We start from the raw sequence: 17,680 nt of genomic DNA, 5'->3' as shown, positions 1-17,680 counted from the left end.
AACTGTCATCCCGGTGTTTCACAGGCGGGGCGATTCATCGGACGGGCGTTAAACTGGACGTCCGATCCGCCGACATTAGTTGGTGGACATTAAAGATGCTCTGCGAAGAACAGGTGAGCTATCGCCGGCACCCTGAACAAATTCCAAATTCCTGTGATAACCTACAGGAGGCACTAAATCAGCGGAAAAGCCACGTCTCCAGCAAATGATGCAACCCAGCAGGCATGTGCTGCGTACGAAAGGGAGGAGGGATATCTGTTACCAAAGCTTGATAAATGATGATGCTGTGCATCAACGAGGGATACGTTTACCTATCACGGCACTGGCGATAAAGAGGGAAAGCCGCACACGCTCAGCATCTATAGACTAGTGACGTAACCAAGCGATCGGAGATGTCTCTACACCGACTCGCATCATCACCCACTGCGCCAAGTACAATCACGTCTTACGAGTGCCATGCAAAGGAGGCAAAAACAAACAGCACGCGTGTTTCATGCAACTGAACCGAAGCTTCACAAATCAAATGCAACAATAGTGTTATATACAAAGGCCGTATGGCGATTAGTATCACGCGGCCAGTCGTTTACGCTGATAATCAGAAATGGCATAGACGTTCGGAAAACGAGCAATCGCGGGAAGCACGCCATCTTATCCTGCCTCAATGCTGACATTTTGGGCAAACAATACCCTGAACCAAAGTACAATGGGTAAAACCAAGATGGGTGGCCAACAATGCTGTGGAACGGTGGTGTCTGATCAAGTTACTCGTCAAGGAGCCCAGATTTGCTCTTACTTGGACAGAGATATTTCTCCCCTCTGGCCCCGAGCCCCCCCTCCCCCCCAAAAGATTATAGGATCAAGGAAGGACATCAAAGCTGCTGAATATGGCAGGAGACCGTATGGTGATTTTGGTCTTTCACAAAGTTGTTTTGAAATGGCTCTGAATTGGTGAGCGATCTCGAGCATGTCTCATGTACAACGAACCGGCGTCGCTCAAGCATACGGACGTGTTGAATGGCGAAGCTTTTGGGAAAAAAAAAAACAAACAAAGAAAAAAAACGCCGGATTGCCAGGTGTACCTGAAATTGCAGGAGAAATGGGATGTCAACGTTGGAAACGATAGTTAGTTCTCACTTGAAATTCAAGAACGTTCGTGCAAAGAATCTCACGCTGGAGCAGGAGGCAACTCGTTTGGCCATTGCAAAGGAGCTTCTGAAGAGACTACCACAAGGAAGGAGACAATTTCTTGAAGAGTTAACATGTGATACCTGGTCTGCCATTTAATACCAGCGTCGAGGTGAGCCAGCATGGACTGCAGATATTCTTCGCATCCACCACCAAGCCGGAAAGCTTTGGGACCTTACGGTTTGTTTCGTGGGGAGAAACCATCATTGTACAGTACTCTAGTGATCGATTATGCAATGAAGTGAGAAGCAATACAAACATTGTGACCAGGTATGCTATCTCATGGTATGACTTTACTACATGATGACACACCCTCACATGACAAATGTGACCACTACCACTCAAGTGAACATAAGATGGGAGGTTCCAAATCATTCCCCACGCAGTCCAGACTTCTCGCCTTGCGATTCTCACACCTGCGCATCACTGAGGTTACTAATTATGTAGTCGTCAAAGTACGTGTCCCGAGGTAGCTGCGCATCGGGCCAAAGACATCCCGACAGATTGCTGCGAGGCGCCGCTGCATCGATGGGACGAGTGCGTACGTGTAGCAGGTAGCAAGTTTCATCAATCCCCCACCTCTACTTTTTCATCTTCCAGATTAAGAAGTCCACGTGAACCTTGAACCACCCTCATAGCATTACCGTACCGTTGTTATTCAGGTCAATATGATCAACGGTAGTCGCGTGGCCCCGAGGATTTCATAGGCCACGATCAATGATGGATCCGTGTAACAAATCCAGGAGGAATTAATAAATCATTTACATTTAATTCACCTGTCCAAAAGAATGTGCAGGGGAAGAATCTAAGATATATGCGAGAAGCCGTTGAGGACCTTCAGAACGAAGGGGATAAATTTGAAATATTATTTGAAGGATTCAACAAACTACCCTGGAAACCGTTCGTGAACACGCATTCAAAATGGACCCGAAGAGGAACATGCCTTAACCCATGCAATCGTTACAGTTCATTATCCCACTCATGATTTATTATTATCCGGATCGCAAACAGACCTAAACTGCACGGCACGAGGCTTTTCACCTGTAAACTGTAAATCTCCGCCATGGCCAGGTGCGAGCAGAGCTGTGTGCAAGACTGCTCCGAGTCTGAGAGGTCGACGTAGCGAACGCTGGACCCTCGCGGGTTACCGGGACTCTCGGAGCATTTATCACTTTTCCGAGGGCGGGTTCAGTAACGACTACTTGAAATGCTGCAAAGGTTGCACCAACAATCGTCTGCGGCCTTCACAAAACACTGACCATCCTACCAAACCGCTATGCTTAGTTATTGTTTTTACTTCGGACGAATCGAAATTCCTTCGGGTTAGTCGTTCGTGAAAGAAAATCTTCGTGGCAGGTTTAAGTGCATCATGAAATTTTACACCAAACCAGTTGTCATACGTAGAATTACCGCTCGTGATGCCCGTCGCAGAATAAAAGGTAACTAACGCACCTTATGCACCGGATCCTCGTTCATGTCCCAATGTTAGCGCACTATAAACTCGGTAAACCATGTGGACCATCCACAGGTGGTCATTCACTGGCTGAGGTGCAGGTGGCCAGGTGTGCGAAACATTTGTGGTCTTTCAGAGAACGTACTACCTCTCTCTGTTAACCATTAGCATCTCTGGTAGAGCTTATACAGGCGTTGAAGGAATAATTACGACATACACAAAGTCAAATATGTCACAAGATTATCGAGGTAACATGTATGGCCATTCCTAAAATAAATTCAACAAATGAGGAAGTGTTTTAGTGGTTACAGAGGAGACCACAAAACCAATGCTACTCTCAATAATCTAACTTCATTTCCCTGCTCTGCTTGCTTGAGCTTCTGCCTTCTTCCAACCCCTACCCTCCTTTGGTTCTCCTCTTGTTATTTGTCACCTATCTCCCACACAGTACCGGTAGCGTATGGGCCTGCTGGCATCTGGCTGTAGTTAACGGGGCCTCCTGTGTGCGGTGGAGGAAACGGCTGACCTGGGGGAAGAGGGAGAGAACCTGGAGGATAGCCAGGCTGTGGTAAAGACGAAGGGTTTGGAGGAGAGGGGAAGGAGGGTTTAAAAACAAAAAAAAAAGGTAATTATCGAACAGGAAGTTGGACGCACGAAGTAGGGGATGATGGAAGAATGTAATGATGAAATATTAGGATGAGGGGAATTTGAGTGTGAGCATGTAAGACGGCGAGTTAGGCATCAAGTTAAGAAGGGATGTAGGAAAAGGGGGCAAAAAGAATCGAACAAAAAACATGAGGAAGAGTTTAAAATACCATGCCCGTGGTGCTGTCGGCCGAGCGACTTGCGAGACGACTGAGGATACTGCGCTCAGACATCTGGAGGCGAGCAGCTACCGGCGGCACTCGGGACAGAGTTGCAGGAAGCCGCGTAACGTCGGCCTTCATGTCGCTCAATAGCTCCTCGAGCTGGTTCAGCACTGATTGGGGATCGGAGAGTTGGTGAAACGAAGACCGTGCCGAGATATTACAGGGTGAAATACAAAAGGAAGAAGCGAGTGAGGCAGTGTATGAGGATGAAAGAGATCTAGCGGACCCTTGTGAAGCACGGCGTTGGCTGGCTTGTTCCCGGCCAGGCTCTCCTTGGCCAGGTGCTGGTGGCTTTCTGCAAGACACTCCACCTCCGCGAAGCGAGCATTCAGAGCCATGGCCGGATGCATGGGGTCTTGCACCATGTTCAAATAGGCCGCCCGTCGCAGTTGTTCCTCGATCACCAGTGCCTGTTCCAACAGCTGTAAATCGACGACAAGTTAAATAAGATCAATCTTTCGCTCTTCAACAAAGCGAACCGGTGTGTGTGAATGGGGGATGGGGAGCATGGGAGGGAGCAGGACCTTGAAACGTCGAGCAAGAAACTTGTTCTTCATCTCAAGGAAGTTTCCTTTGTTCATCTCGGCTTTAAATGGCTCGTTGATTATGACGAAGCGTGCATTGGCCTGCACGTCCTGCCAGCGCGCATACCCATGCCTGTCCTGCGCTAAGGAACTCCAACACCGTATCGTACCACATGCTGTGGGGATTTTGCTCACAAGAAATCCACCGAAGTGCAGCACATTCTCAATGAGGTCCCTTTCACTCGTTACACGTCGTTAAAATAATCACCACCACAAAGAAAACTCTCTCCAGCCAAATGCCACCATGCTTTCATTTCCGGCCTTTACACTCGTGAAGGCAACTTGGTTGGGTTGTGTGTTTGTGCTGTAACTACAAATTGAGTGGAGCAGGGAATGGTGCTTGCTGGCCATGACAAGGAGGTAGAGACAGGGTATCAAATTTTACAGCCCTCACTCCAAGTACAGCTCCGTGTCTGCAGTACCGGTCTGTACTCTTTGATTGCCGTAGATTTTGCGGCATTTTTTTTTCTCCAAACAAGCACGCCACACAAAAGAGCAGACATTGCATCACATGACGGATGGTGATGAGAGAGGAAGTGTTGGCTTATGAGTCATTATTAGGTGAGAGTTGGCAGGTACTAATTAATAAGTCCTGCTGTGTCAAATTATTTCAAATAACCAATTAATTAAAACTGCACTATCGGATGATGACATCAGCATCATACAATATCTTGGTATCATGGTAACCGTTGCCAGGATACGCGAGGATTCCTGCAAGGAGCCAGTAGTCATGGCGACGGTGCCAGACCTCCAACATACGACCGGATGAGAGCGCCGCTCGCTCCTCACTCTGCCAGAGAGTGTGCAGCTCTACGGGGGGAACCATACCAAGGAAAGAAGCAGGTGAGGGGAAGGAAATGGCATGTCGTGAGGAGAAAGGAAGAATACCTCTAAATGATGGAGTTTAAGCACACAAGATGAAGAATCCAAAAATAATTATTGAGGATTAAGAGATGGTTGGTTGCCATAAAAATTTTTATAACAATTAATGACGTATATTCCTGGTACGTGAAACACCCGACAACCCACGCCCTACAGAAAACAACCTTTTTGGAACGCCGGCCGCAATCTCCATCCAATTATCATGTGACATGGTATGAAGCTAGCTTTCACCATCACACATGTTTCTTATTTCCTCAACTTGGTTGTGGGATGGCTTCGAAGGCCATAAAATACAAGTTGATGAGTCCTTTGTGTTGGGAAAGGAGGTGCATGGAGCGCACTGCACAAACACATCTACAATTGCCACTGGAGATGCTTCGAGGCCAAATCTTCTGAGCCCGAACCACAAAAAAAAATAAACGAAAAAGGCAGGAATCCCGAATCAATTTTCCCGGATTTCCCGGGAAACGATTTACCAGGAGAAACAGGAGATTGGACTTTATTTGTTGGAAAGCTTTTCTCAGCTCAAGTTTGAGCAAATTAGTCTTGTACCATCTCGAATCTCTGTCATAAGCGGCATGTCAGAATTGCTGCCCGCGTGGCACAATAGGCAACATGGAAGATGATGAGCACGATAATATTATCATAACTTTATATTGACCGGAACTTTAAGTTGAGTCCTTTGCCAACTCATTCGCACAAATAACACTCCTGACATTGCACATTTTCAAGGATGGTTGTGGACACCTATTACCTGGTAATGACAGAGACTCTACAATTCTGGAGAGGAAATGTTGATTTGGTCTTACTTTATTGCAATACAATTTTATTTGCGTGGGGAGAGAGAGAGACAGAGAGAGAGAAAGAGAGAAAGACAGAGAGATAAATACAGAGAGAAAGACAGAGAGAAAGAGAGAAAGAGAGAGAGAGAGACTGAGACAGGGACAGGGACAGGGACAGGGAGAGGGAGAGGGTGAGGGAGAGGGAGAGAAAGACAGAGACAGACAGACAGAGAGAGAGAGAGACAGGGACAGGGACACAGACAGACAGAGAGAGGGACACAGAGAGACAGAGACAGAGACACAGACAGACAGAGAGAAAGAGACAGAGACAGAGACAGGGACAGGGACACAGACAGACAGAGACAGAGAGAGACAGAGCGGGACAGAGCGGGATAGCGAAAGAGACAAAGAAAGCGAGAGAGAGAGAGCGAGAGAGAGACAGAGAGACAGAGAGAGAGAGAGAGAGAGAGAGAGAGAGAGAGGGAGAGAGAGAGACAGACAGAGAGAGAGACAGACAGAGACAGAGAGACAGAGCGGGACAGCGAAAGAGACAAAGAAAGCGAGAGAGACAGAGAGAGAGCGAGAGAGAGACAGAGAGACGAGGGAACGATGCAGGAGGAGCAAAAAAAAAAAAGATGGAAGGGAGGGGTGTGTGAGGATTTCAGAGAGTGGGTGTGGGTGTGGGAAAAAAGCACAAAGTGATGATGGGCACCATGATTGAAAGACTTGAGGAATGAAAACGAGACAACAGACACAGGGACTCATTTCCACAGATGGATGAAGGAATGGAGATTAGAGTCCATGACCTTAAACAGGCCAACGTTTTCATTGATCAGAAATTTCACAATGATTCGCTGTTCCACCCTATTTTTCATCGCACTCATTGCCAGCTTGATTTTCAGCAAATACATCAAGGTCACTCACCCCAAAAGCTTTTCAATAGTGTGAGAGAACGTTGTGTCCAGGGTGGAATGGTGAGTAAAATGGTACCGAGGATTTTCCAGAGAAGCGGAGAGGTTCGTCCAAAATACTGCGTTGGGCTCACCAGCCTCGGGGAGGTTCACGAGACAGAACAATCAAGAGCAATCTGTTGCTTTCACTAAGAGAGAAAAAATCCGAAGATCATTCAAGGAGCGACTCCCCTCTCTTCCCACCACTCCACCTCCCCTCTCTCCCCCCCCCCAACCATAAGTACCACTTGGAACACAAGGCTGGGTGCCAGACAATATAAATGGCTCGAGAGATGGCCCTGTTCTCTTGTTCGAGATTTAGAGCCTCCATCCGTTGCTCCATTGTAAGAAGTACTATGTCCATTTTAGCTGGTAGACTTGCCTGGATGGAAGCTGACTTGATGATCAGAGATAAGTGAGTTGGAGAAGGGATAACGCCTGAGGTTTGCAGCAATGATGGATTCCATCACTTTGCTCATGGTGGGATGAAGACCTTTGTTGAGCGGATCATACTTGGAACCCATCTGGTGAATACAGGTGATGTTGCTGGCTTTGCAAGATAAAGGTATGCAGAGTCAGTGTTGTTAATAAAACGAAAAACACAGGCCTTTGATCATGCTGTACCACGTGACCATCGAGCCGGCTCATGAGCCGACATCTTGGGATCTCTTTCTCCTTCGATGATCTATCGCTCATGGAGGAACATCACAGGCATGACAAAGACATTTACATGAATTACGCCGACATCGGTGGACAACTGACAAACGCGTGGCGTATGCGATTTTAACCCGGTTACCTGCATAACAAGCCAGGTAGGGGTTCAGATGGGAACACCAACAGGTGAACCCGATTTTTAACATCCCCATAAAACGCCTTAAATAAAGGTGTTCACTCGTCTTACAAACAAGACATCTTCCGCCGAATCCGGTGTCACGGCTCCGGGATTAAAGCAGAAGAACGATCTTTAACGTTTATCGATGAGGTCAAGCGCACCTTTCAAAAGATGGGGTAAACAAGAAGTGAATAAAGTTTACCGGTGAAGCCCCCGTCAGCAATGTTAAACATGAATCTGGTACACTCGTCTCTCCGCTCTTTCGTCTCCTCCTTCTTCCCTTCCTTCTCTCCTTCCTTCTTCCCATCTTTATCAGTGTCTTGCTCTGACCCACCTTCATCTGCTGTGAAATGGCAAGAAAAACAAAACAAAAACTAAATGCAACAACGACAATAACAACGTGAGTAAATACATTTAAGAACAAGCCATAATCCATTGGGGAGGGATGATGTTGATAGAAATATTTTTAAAAATTATTTTAAAGTACAGTTTGTAGAAGATGTACTCTTGGCAAACGCGTACACAAGTGGGCCGTGAAAGTGGAAAGGTTGAGCACGAGCATGGCACGCTCTCAGCCATCAGGTCCTGGGTTCGATTCCTGGTGGAGTCGCACCTGACTAAGGGCCCTGTCACACCTTGACGTTTTAGCCAGCATATGGCAACGTATCAAAATGTATGTAAAACGCTGGCGTACGCTGAACTATTGATGTTTTTTTGAGTTTTGGGCGTATTCATAACGAGTTGGACGTATGCATAATGTATTAGTAACGTACACAGAACGTTTCGATAACTTATAGATAACTTATACCAACGAATGCTTAGCGTGTTGTCTGCGTTCACAACCTATGCCCAACGATAGTCTAACTTATGCATAGCACGCGGCAGCGTATCGCCGACGATCACGTGGCGTAGCCTATTAAAAGGCTGCCGCTCGACGATTCAAATCATAACCGCACGAGACATCGAAGTGTCAACATCACCGTCATGCTGAAGAAAACTTCGAACAATGCTGCAAAGAAGTCTCCTGGCCCTGGCCGTGGACGCGGACGCAAGGAGGATCCATCATCACCCACACCCTCCCCATCATGCTCACCTACGACTACTGACATGGACCTACTACTACTACTCCTACTGACACGCTCACCTACGACTACTGACATGGACCTACTACTACTACTACTTACTACTCCTACTGATACGCTCACCTACTACTACTACTACTGCTACTACTGACATGGATATCTACTCAACATGGAGTCTGGAACACTGATGGGTTCCTCCTGTGAACCCCATTTGTATATACCAATTCCCCTAAACGCTGCCAATACGCCATTATACGGTAGCTGTAAGTTAGAAACACGTTCAGTAAGTTCTGTGGTCGTCCGGAAGACGTCAAATACATCTACATACGTCAATATGCGTTGGAGATACGTTACTCATAGGTTAGAAATAAGTTTCGGGTATGCTAGACATTATGTCGACGTATTTCGACTTATGAGTAACTTACAAGTAACGTGTGTCGACGTGTGTCAACGATTGCATAACGTGCCTACAACTTATGGCCAGCGTATGCGGAACGTGTGAGTCAGTCATACGCCGAGCACGACAGAAAATTTTGAGCATGCTGAAAATTTGTCGACGAGCTCGGCATAGTACGACGTATGCCAGCGTGCTCTTAACGTAGACAAAACTTACCCATAACGTATTCGACGGGTGCCAGCATATTCGCCAAATTTTTCATACGTCGGCATACAATGGCTGAAACGTCAAGGTGTGACAGGGCCTTGAAGCTGGATGTCCAGGCAGGAGGTTAAGCTGACCGTCGTATCTGCATTTACTTGCAGGTGTAATACATCGAGTGTGAGCTGTCGGGTGGACACGATGGGCAAAAACCAGCCCTGCCGAGGGATTATACGCGATTGTGATGTGGCAGTGATGTGATAGACCAAACCACCACTTTATGTCTTCAGGTCTTCAACATATGTATTGATTCTTGGTTTGTTGTACATTTTGATTTCTTGCTTGAACACAAATACACACGAAACTGATCTTGGACGCTTTAGGACAACGTGATGCAAATGAGACGGAGATCTAAAATTACAGGAGTCACCACGTGGCCCGATTCAACAGGTGTACCTGAGTCAGTGGAGTCGGAGACAAGCCCCTTGTTTGTTGTAACTTTTCTTTCATTTAGTTGTGCAACGATGCATGGCGAAAGTAAAATGCTCCCATGCACAAACGTCAACAAGCAGCCAATCAAATTACTGTATTGTGTCATGATAATGGTGGTGGTACAAGGTAACCACTACCAATCAAATTACTGTGTTGTGTCATGATAATGGTGGAGACACAAGGTAACCACTACCAATCAAATTACTGTATTGTGTCATGATAATGGTGGTGGTACAAGGTAACCACTACCAATCAAATTACTGTGTTGTGTCATGATAATGGTGGAGACACAAGGTAACCACTACCAATCAAATTACTGTATTGTGTCATGATAATGGTGGAGATGCAAGGTAACCACTACCAATCAAATTACAGTGTTGTGCCATGATAATGGTGGTGGCACAAGGTAACCACTACCAATCAAATTACTGAGTTGTGTTATGATAATGGTGGAGATGCAAGGTAACCACGACCAATAAAATTACTGTGTTGTGTCATGATAATGGTGGAGACACAAGGTAACCACAACCAATCAAATTACTGTGTTGTGTCATGATAATGGTGGAGACACAAGGTAACCACGACCAATCAAATTATAGTGTTGTGTCATGATAATGGTGGAGATGCAAGGTAACCACTACCAATCAAATTTCAGTGTTGTGTCATGATAATGGTGGTGACACAAGGTAACCACGACCAATAAAATTACTGTGTTGTGTCATGATAATGGTGGAGACACAAGGTAACCACCACCAATAAAATTATTGTGTTGTGTCATGATCATGGTGGAGGTGCAAGGTAACCACGACCAATCGAATTACTGTATTGTATCATGACAAAGGTGGAGACACAAGGTAACCACAACCAATCAAATTACAGTGTTGTGTCATGATAATGGTGGTGGTACAAGGTAACAACTACCAATCAAATTACTGTATTGTGTCATGATAATGGTGGAGACACAAGGTAACCACAACCATCAAATTACAGTGTTGTGTCATGATAATGGTGGTGGCCCAAAGTAACCACTACCAATCAAATTACAGTGTTGTGTCATAATAATGTTGGAGACACAAGGTAACCACTACCAATCAAATTACTGTATTGTGTCATGATAATGGTGGAGATGCAAGGTAACCACTACCAATCAAATTACAGTGTTGTGCCATGATAATGGTGGTGGCACAAGGTAACCACTACCAATCAAATTACTGAGTTGTGTTATGATAATGGTGGAGATGCAAGGTAACCACGACCAATAAAATTACTGTGTTGTGTCATGATAATGGTGGAGACACAAGGTAACCACAACCAATCAAATTACTGTGTTGTGTCATGATAATGGTGGAGACACAAGGTAACCACGACCAATCAAATTATAGTGTTGTGTCATGATAATGGTGGAGATGCAAGGTAACCACTACCAATCAAATTTCAGTGTTGTGTCATGATAATGGTGGTGACACAAGGTAACCACGACCAATCAAGTTACTGTATTGTGTCATGATAATGGTGGACACACAAGGTAACCACGACCAATAAAATTACTGTGTTGTGTCATGATAATGGTGGAGACACAAGGTAACCACCACCAATAAAATTATTGTGTTGTGTCATGATCATGGTGGAGGTGCAAGGTAACCACGACCAATCGAATTACTGTATTGTATCATGACAAAGGTGGAGACACAAGGTAACCACAACCAATCAAATTACAGTGTTGTGTCATGATAATGGTGGTGGTACAAGGTAACAACTACCAATCAAATTACTGTATTGTGTCATGATAATGGTGGAGACACAAGGTAACCACAACCATCAAATTACAGTGTTGTGTCATGATAATGGTGGTGGCCCAAAGTAACCACTACCAATCAAATTACAGTGTTGTGTCATAATAATGTTGGAGACACAAGGTAACCACGACCAATCAAATTAATGTATTGTGTCATGATAATGGTGGAGACACAAGGTAACCACAACCAATCAAATTACTGTATTGTGTCATGATAATGGTGGAGACGCAAGGTAACCACGACCAATCAAATTACTGTATTGTGTCATGATAATGGTGGAGACGCAAGGTAACAAGGTGAGGTCAGGTGTGGGAGCATGCGCCGGAGCAGCACGTCGCTGCATTCACTTTCTGCTGATACTCCAGGGGCCTCCGTCTGGCCATCCCCCAGGATGATGCCAGGCCCATCCCCATCTCGAGATGCCAATCAACCTGCTGCAACCACGAGGCACGTGGTCGGCCCATTGGCCTCCTCCACTCACAAGGCTCCCTCGCTGAGAGGATCTGGAGAGTAGGATCAGTGCCAAGAAAACGAGCCACATGTCCATACAGCCACAGCTGACGCTCATGGACTATGCAGGTAACAAATCTCATCCGAGTCTCTCTCAGCAACCGCTCATTGGACACAAAGTCCAACCAGTGATGGCCAAGTCTTCTCCGGAGACCTGGTACCAAACGAATGTAGTCTCCATTTCAGATCCCTGATCAGAAACCAAGTCTCACATCCATAAAGCAAGCCTGGAAGCACCAAGGACCTGAAGACTCGGACTTTCGTCCTCCCACACAGGTACCGGCAGCGCCACAACCCATGATCCAGTGAATCCACGACTCCCCAGGCCCAACCCATATGTCTGTTGACCTCTGGCTCACAGCCAACAGAGACATGAATATCACTGCCAAGGTAAGTAAATCTCTCCAAACCTCAACATCCTCACCACAAACAGGTACAGACAGGATAGCAGCATCCAAGATGTCATTGAAAGCCTGGATCTGAGTTTTGACCCAGAAAACCCGTAATCCCAGTGGCTCAGACTCCTCATTCAGCACCTCGAGGGTTACCATGAGGATATCTAAGTCTCCGTAAAGATGACTGCATCATCTGTGAAATCAAGGTCAGAGATCTTGACATTCCTAAACGATGCACCGCAGCTTGATCTCTCCGACATCCTCCCTAGAATCCAGTCCATACAAGTGCTGAAAAGTGTGGGGGCCAGTACACACCTCTGACGAACTCCAGTAACAACTGGAAATAAGTCAGAGATGGTACCACCACACTTCACAGCACTCTCAGTACCAGAGTAGAGTTTAGACATCAGATCGATCAGTTTTGGTGGCACCCCACGAAGACCAATAATCCTCCAGAGGGCATCCCGATTCACTGAATCAAACGCTTTACAAAGATCAACATAGGCTGCAAGCAGCCCCTGCCGAAACTCTCGTCTGTGTTCGGTGAGGACCCGAAGAGCAAGGATAGGGTCAATCGTTGACCTCTTTGGTGTAAAGCTTGACTGCTCTGGACGCGGGTGCTCAAGCAGATGGTGGCGAGCCCAAGGGGTTTGGCTGTCATAATAATGGTGGAGACTACCAATCAAATTACTGTTTTGTGTCGTGATAAAGGTGGAGACACAAGGTAACCATCACGAACCTTTTTTTTCTGTTGCTGATACCACAGGCAGGTCAGTGGATGGCCGGTTTGGCCTGTCTTCTTTGTCGGCTGCAAGTGACAAGGAGGAGGGTTGTTGATGAGGGCTGTGATACAGAGGGGATGGAACTGCTGATGACATGCGGGGAGTATGGAGAGCCATTGGCAAAGGAGCAAAGCTTTGGAGAGCAACGGAAGATGAACAACTGGTCACATACAAGCCAAAAGTCACTGAAGGAAGGATGTCGTTACCTTGTTCCAATGTGGCTTTTTCCACACGAAGTTGAGGGGTTTGGCTGCTCTCTTTATCTCCATCTTTTGTCCCCTCAGCTGGCACAGGATCTTCCGAGCCCCCCTCACTCGATTCCTTAGCTCCCTTGGGAAGAGGCTGGAAAGAAAACGGGAGGGATATTTTATCAAAGACGTGCTCATCACTTTGGCTTGTGAAGTGATTGTGACTCAACTGTTTGTGGCTCCACATGTTGAATCGCCTTGCGACTCGTGTCACAACCTGGGTGCCCACTCGGTGCTTGAGTGTACTTTTGTGTTAATTTAGTGCTCACACCTCGACACTATGCTCTTTCCCAGTCTCTTCCTCCTTTTCCCCACCTTCCGCTTCAGAGGACAGAGTATGCGCCAAGTTAGGTGGGGGAGCGGTTGGAGTGAGCGGGGGAGGTGGAGGAGGTACGGCTATTAGAGGGAGTGGAAGAGGGGCCGGATTTACGAGGGGTGAAGGAGGGATATCGGGCAATGGAGTATCCAAGGTTCGTTCTGTCGGCACTGGGGTTGCTGCAAAAGGAAAGGGTGGTGACAGGTGTTGGAGACCATTGAAGGGCAGAGCAAAAGATGTTGGTAGTTAACAAATACAGTTAAAATAAGCTAAACAACCCATAAATAACAAACTGTTTGTGATTTATAACAATGAGCCCGTACCGGGTTTGGAGGATGCAGGAGTGCCAGCTCGACTTGGCTCGGGTGTTGAGGGTCCAGTTTTAGGTGCTGGAGACGAAGTTCGAGATGACTTTTTGGAGTCTGACCGGGCCTCCATGGCAAGCTCGGGAATGCTCCATTTACCATTGACAGCAGCAAACTCTTGCACCTGAAGTGCATCACAGCATTACACGTTACACCATGTGATGTTCCCAACAAACACCACACCGCGCCACAACCTGGCGTAGCATTTCGGATGACATTGACACAACATGCACCACAATGTGCTTTAACAAGCTTCCGGCTATTGGCAAGGTGCAGCCGACGTTGAGCGTGAGAACAAAAGAGGGCTCAATAAACAAGCATAGCGAGAACGGTACTCAGTAGAGCGCATAACGAGAACGGTACTCAATAGAGCGCATACCTCCATCAGACTGAACAGTTTACGTTTTGTTTCCCACCGATAGGCCGGATCTGCATCCGTACCTGAACCAAAATCAAATCAGACTGTCTTTGTCACCTGCCCAACTCATCTTCCAAGTTTTGTCATAATCCGTCCGTAACTTTTTGATATATCGTGCTATATATCGTTTTTTAGGCCCGTCTCTCAATTATGAAGAAACACTGTAAAAAAAATCCAGCATCTGGATCCGGATCTTCATCAAAATCTAATCAATTCTTCCTTGTCACACACCAAAAATGTCCACTGAGTTTTGTCCGAATCCGTCCACAACTTTCTGAGATATCCTGCTCACAGACAGACAGACAGCAGACAGACAGACAGGTCTGAAAACATAACCTCCGTCCACCTTAGGTGGCAGAGCCAACATACATACAAACAACAATAAACAATCAACACACCAGGTTCGCCATCGAGTAACCGTGCATGGCGAGGGATATATATTAAAGCTGGTGACAATGGGAGGCAGTACCAAGATTGTCAGCAAGGGTTACAACGTTTGTAAAAGCAGTGACTGTGGACAGTGGAGCAACAAGATAAACGGGGAAGCACTCAGCAATGACCTTTTTCCGTACGAGAGACATCACTCCAATGCGTGTAAGCACGTGCTGTCGTGAAAGACCTTCACGTGGTACACCGTCGGCGAACGTCTCCGCTCCGTCAGCTCCAGGCTCACATAGGTGTCGCATGAACAGGGACACGTAGGCCCTACGTGTGGACAGAAACATCAGGCGTGCTGGTGGAGAGACTTGAAGTCCACTTCAAAAGGAGGAATTCATTAAACAACTCTAAAAAGAATGCCAAGAAATAATCTCACTTTATCAATCCCTTTAAGTTAAATGTTCATCCAAGATAAACCCCATGGAGGTCCATTTCCAGTTACGATTGAGGGACCGCTGAAGGAGGTTCCAAACCACCACGACTCAGCGCTACGTTGATCAATTCTGAGATATCCGTCAATTGGTAGAAGTACATGGTACATGTAATTACCATTGAGTTGGCACTTTCACACGAACAACATGCTTGATTGCATCCAGACATCAGTCCCTGTCCTACTTGCCAAAGCTTGACCCATTCCCCACTGGGAATACTTGATGTTTTACCGGAACTCCTTTTCAGATTTCCCGCGAAGGTCACGAACCAACCAGTGCCTGCTGAAGGCGTCCTGGGGTGGCATTCCGTATCGCATGATGCCGTTAACGAATGCTTTTCTCTGGCGGCCATTGAAGCCCAGCACCTGAAAGTATGGCAGGATGGGGGAAATTGGGAACAGCTGTGACCAACCCCACATTTCTGGTGTATTTACCCTACCAACCTCCCCAATGAGGGACTGGGTGAGTGATCTCCTTTGATGAGCATCCGGGATCAACAAATTGAAACGAGACTCTCCTGATTCTTCACTGAAGGAATCACGAAACATTCCCAACCAACCAATTCGGTGAAAACGACGCAAAAAAAAGATACGTGAAAGGATGGGGGGAGAGGAGTTCGGGTTAGGGTGGGGGGGGGTGCTGCAGGGTGAGGGGTGAGGTGGGAGGGTTCAGTAGGCCATCATCATCCATAAGCATTGTCAGTCTTAAAGGTAAGTCAGACCTCAATATTGCCCCCAACACGGGCAAGCAGGGGTGGCAGTGGCTTGTCCTTCTCATTGCGAAACTGGCGCTTACTCTGCCGTCGGCCTGCACACGAGTGAGGAGGGAGAAGAGAGGAGAGAGAGGAGAGCCGAGTAAGAGCAGATTAGGTGAAACTAACACCACCCAAACGCAAAGGGGCAGCGTGCCAATGGTGTCGAGGGATGTTCACAGGTTTAGATATTCACCGGCTTTGGACAGAGATCTGCACTATCTTAATCAGCAGGCCAAAAAACAACTGCTCTGTAAACATTTACACAGCAACTGCGTTTACACAGCTGGAGGACACCTTTACTGCGAGGGTGTGAAATCGACAAACATGCTTCGCAGTCAAAGATAGAAAGAAGCAAAAATAGAAATTGGAAAAGAAAGAGAATGTTACAAAATGGGTCGAGACCGAAGCAAGGGAAGCATTGGGGGGAAGGAATGACATCAAAGATGAATGAATTTTAAGACTCTGCATATCTTCTTCTTCTATACTAATTCAAGGCAATGTGTGTATGTGTCAGTGTGTGTGTGTGTGTGTGCGTGTGTGCGCGCGCGCGTGTGTGTGTGTGTGTGTGTGTGTGTGTGTGTGTGTGTGTGTGTGTGTGTGTGTGTGTGTGTGTGTGTGTGTGTGTGTGTGTGTGTGTGTGTGTGTCTCCTCCATAACTCCAAAACTATAAAACCAAGCAGCCTGAAACTTTGCATGCACACTAAGAGAACTCCAAGGAAGTGTAAGAGTGAAAATTGTGTGTTTGGGTTAACTAAAACACCCCTTTTGAAGACAATTATTAATATAACTAGCAGAGCCTACCCGTCGCTTCGTTGATGGACCAATTAGTCGTTGCCTGCCACAAATTGCTATATTGGTCATTTTGGCATCACTTTGTGGACTCAAAACAGCTTGTGATGCCGCGGCCACATAGCCCATGTTACGTCGCTCATACTGATATATCTATACCCTGAGTTCGGAGTTTGTAGCTTTAAAGATGTGGCCGAGCTTGGTTCGTGGCTGCTTCAGCTGCGTCGACGCCTCCACAAGAGATAAGGCCTCACCTGGTTTTTATTCCCCTCCCCATCCGTGTTGGAGTCTGTTCTGTAGTGCCTTTCATTATATTTCCATTGTACGGAATTATTATTTATTTATTGTGAATCCGTGTTCACTTTCCCCTGAACCTCCATCCCTCCGTTGTGTTCTCCTCTTCCCCTGTTATTGGTGGAGGGGAATAAACCATGTTAAATCAAAACTAGGATGCCGTGTGCTTCTTGCGGTTCCTGCACGCCGGAAGCCCCTGTTAATTTTGCGCAGTTCAAGGAAGTAAAAAGGCAGTTGCTGTGTACTATACTGTAACAGTAACCGCAAGAGCTTCCTCACAACGATACGGATAATGAAGAGGAACGAAGTACCTTCTCATTTGACAATGCTCGTCCGTTTTAACTCGATGGTTTCATATTGAATCAAGCTCACGCAGAATCTCTGCCTCTTGGGATCGTTAGTTATTGTGGCACCGACATTGTGAGGGAGCTCTCC

The 17,680-nt window shown here is 46.6% G+C and overlaps 1 protein-coding gene across 8 annotated transcripts in view; it reads right to left on the bottom strand.

Moving 5' to 3' along the window:
- LOC147016398 (ATP-dependent chromatin remodeler CHD5-like) overlaps positions 1 to 17,680 on the bottom strand; it is a 98,174-nt gene that overhangs the window by 2,106 nt on the left and 78,388 nt on the right. For 7 of the 8 annotated variants that reach the window (XM_085845004.1, XM_085845007.1, XM_085845002.1 and 4 more), the window contains 13 exons: positions 16,130 to 16,215; positions 15,640 to 15,773; positions 15,100 to 15,244; positions 14,080 to 14,245; positions 13,712 to 13,935; positions 13,399 to 13,534; positions 13,150 to 13,218; positions 7,740 to 7,880; positions 4,793 to 4,901; positions 4,032 to 4,164; positions 3,734 to 3,929; positions 3,454 to 3,617; positions 3,090 to 3,201 (listed from right to left, as the gene is read on the bottom strand). In XM_085845004.1, the coding sequence (XP_085701130.1) occupies positions 3,090 to 3,201; positions 3,454 to 3,617; positions 3,734 to 3,929; positions 4,032 to 4,164; positions 4,793 to 4,901; positions 7,740 to 7,880; positions 13,150 to 13,218; positions 13,399 to 13,534; positions 13,712 to 13,935; positions 14,080 to 14,245; positions 15,100 to 15,244; positions 15,640 to 15,773; positions 16,130 to 16,215 (1,815 nt within the window). The remainder of the gene's footprint in view (positions 1 to 3,089; positions 3,202 to 3,453; positions 3,618 to 3,733; positions 3,930 to 4,031; positions 4,165 to 4,792; positions 4,902 to 7,739; positions 7,881 to 13,149; positions 13,219 to 13,398; positions 13,535 to 13,711; positions 13,936 to 14,079; positions 14,246 to 15,099; positions 15,245 to 15,639; positions 15,774 to 16,129; positions 16,216 to 17,680) is intronic. The other variant, XM_085845005.1, reaches the window with a different exon arrangement.

Source organism: Eptatretus burgeri, chromosome 11 (genome assembly GCF_056783735.1).
Source record: "Eptatretus burgeri isolate ZD-2024b chromosome 11, Ebu_testis_v1, whole genome shotgun sequence".
Classification (NCBI taxonomy): Eukaryota; Metazoa; Chordata; class Myxini; order Myxiniformes; family Myxinidae; genus Eptatretus; species Eptatretus burgeri.
The sequence above is the reverse complement of the archived record's forward strand: the minus strand, read 5'-3'. Positions and strand labels throughout refer to the sequence as shown.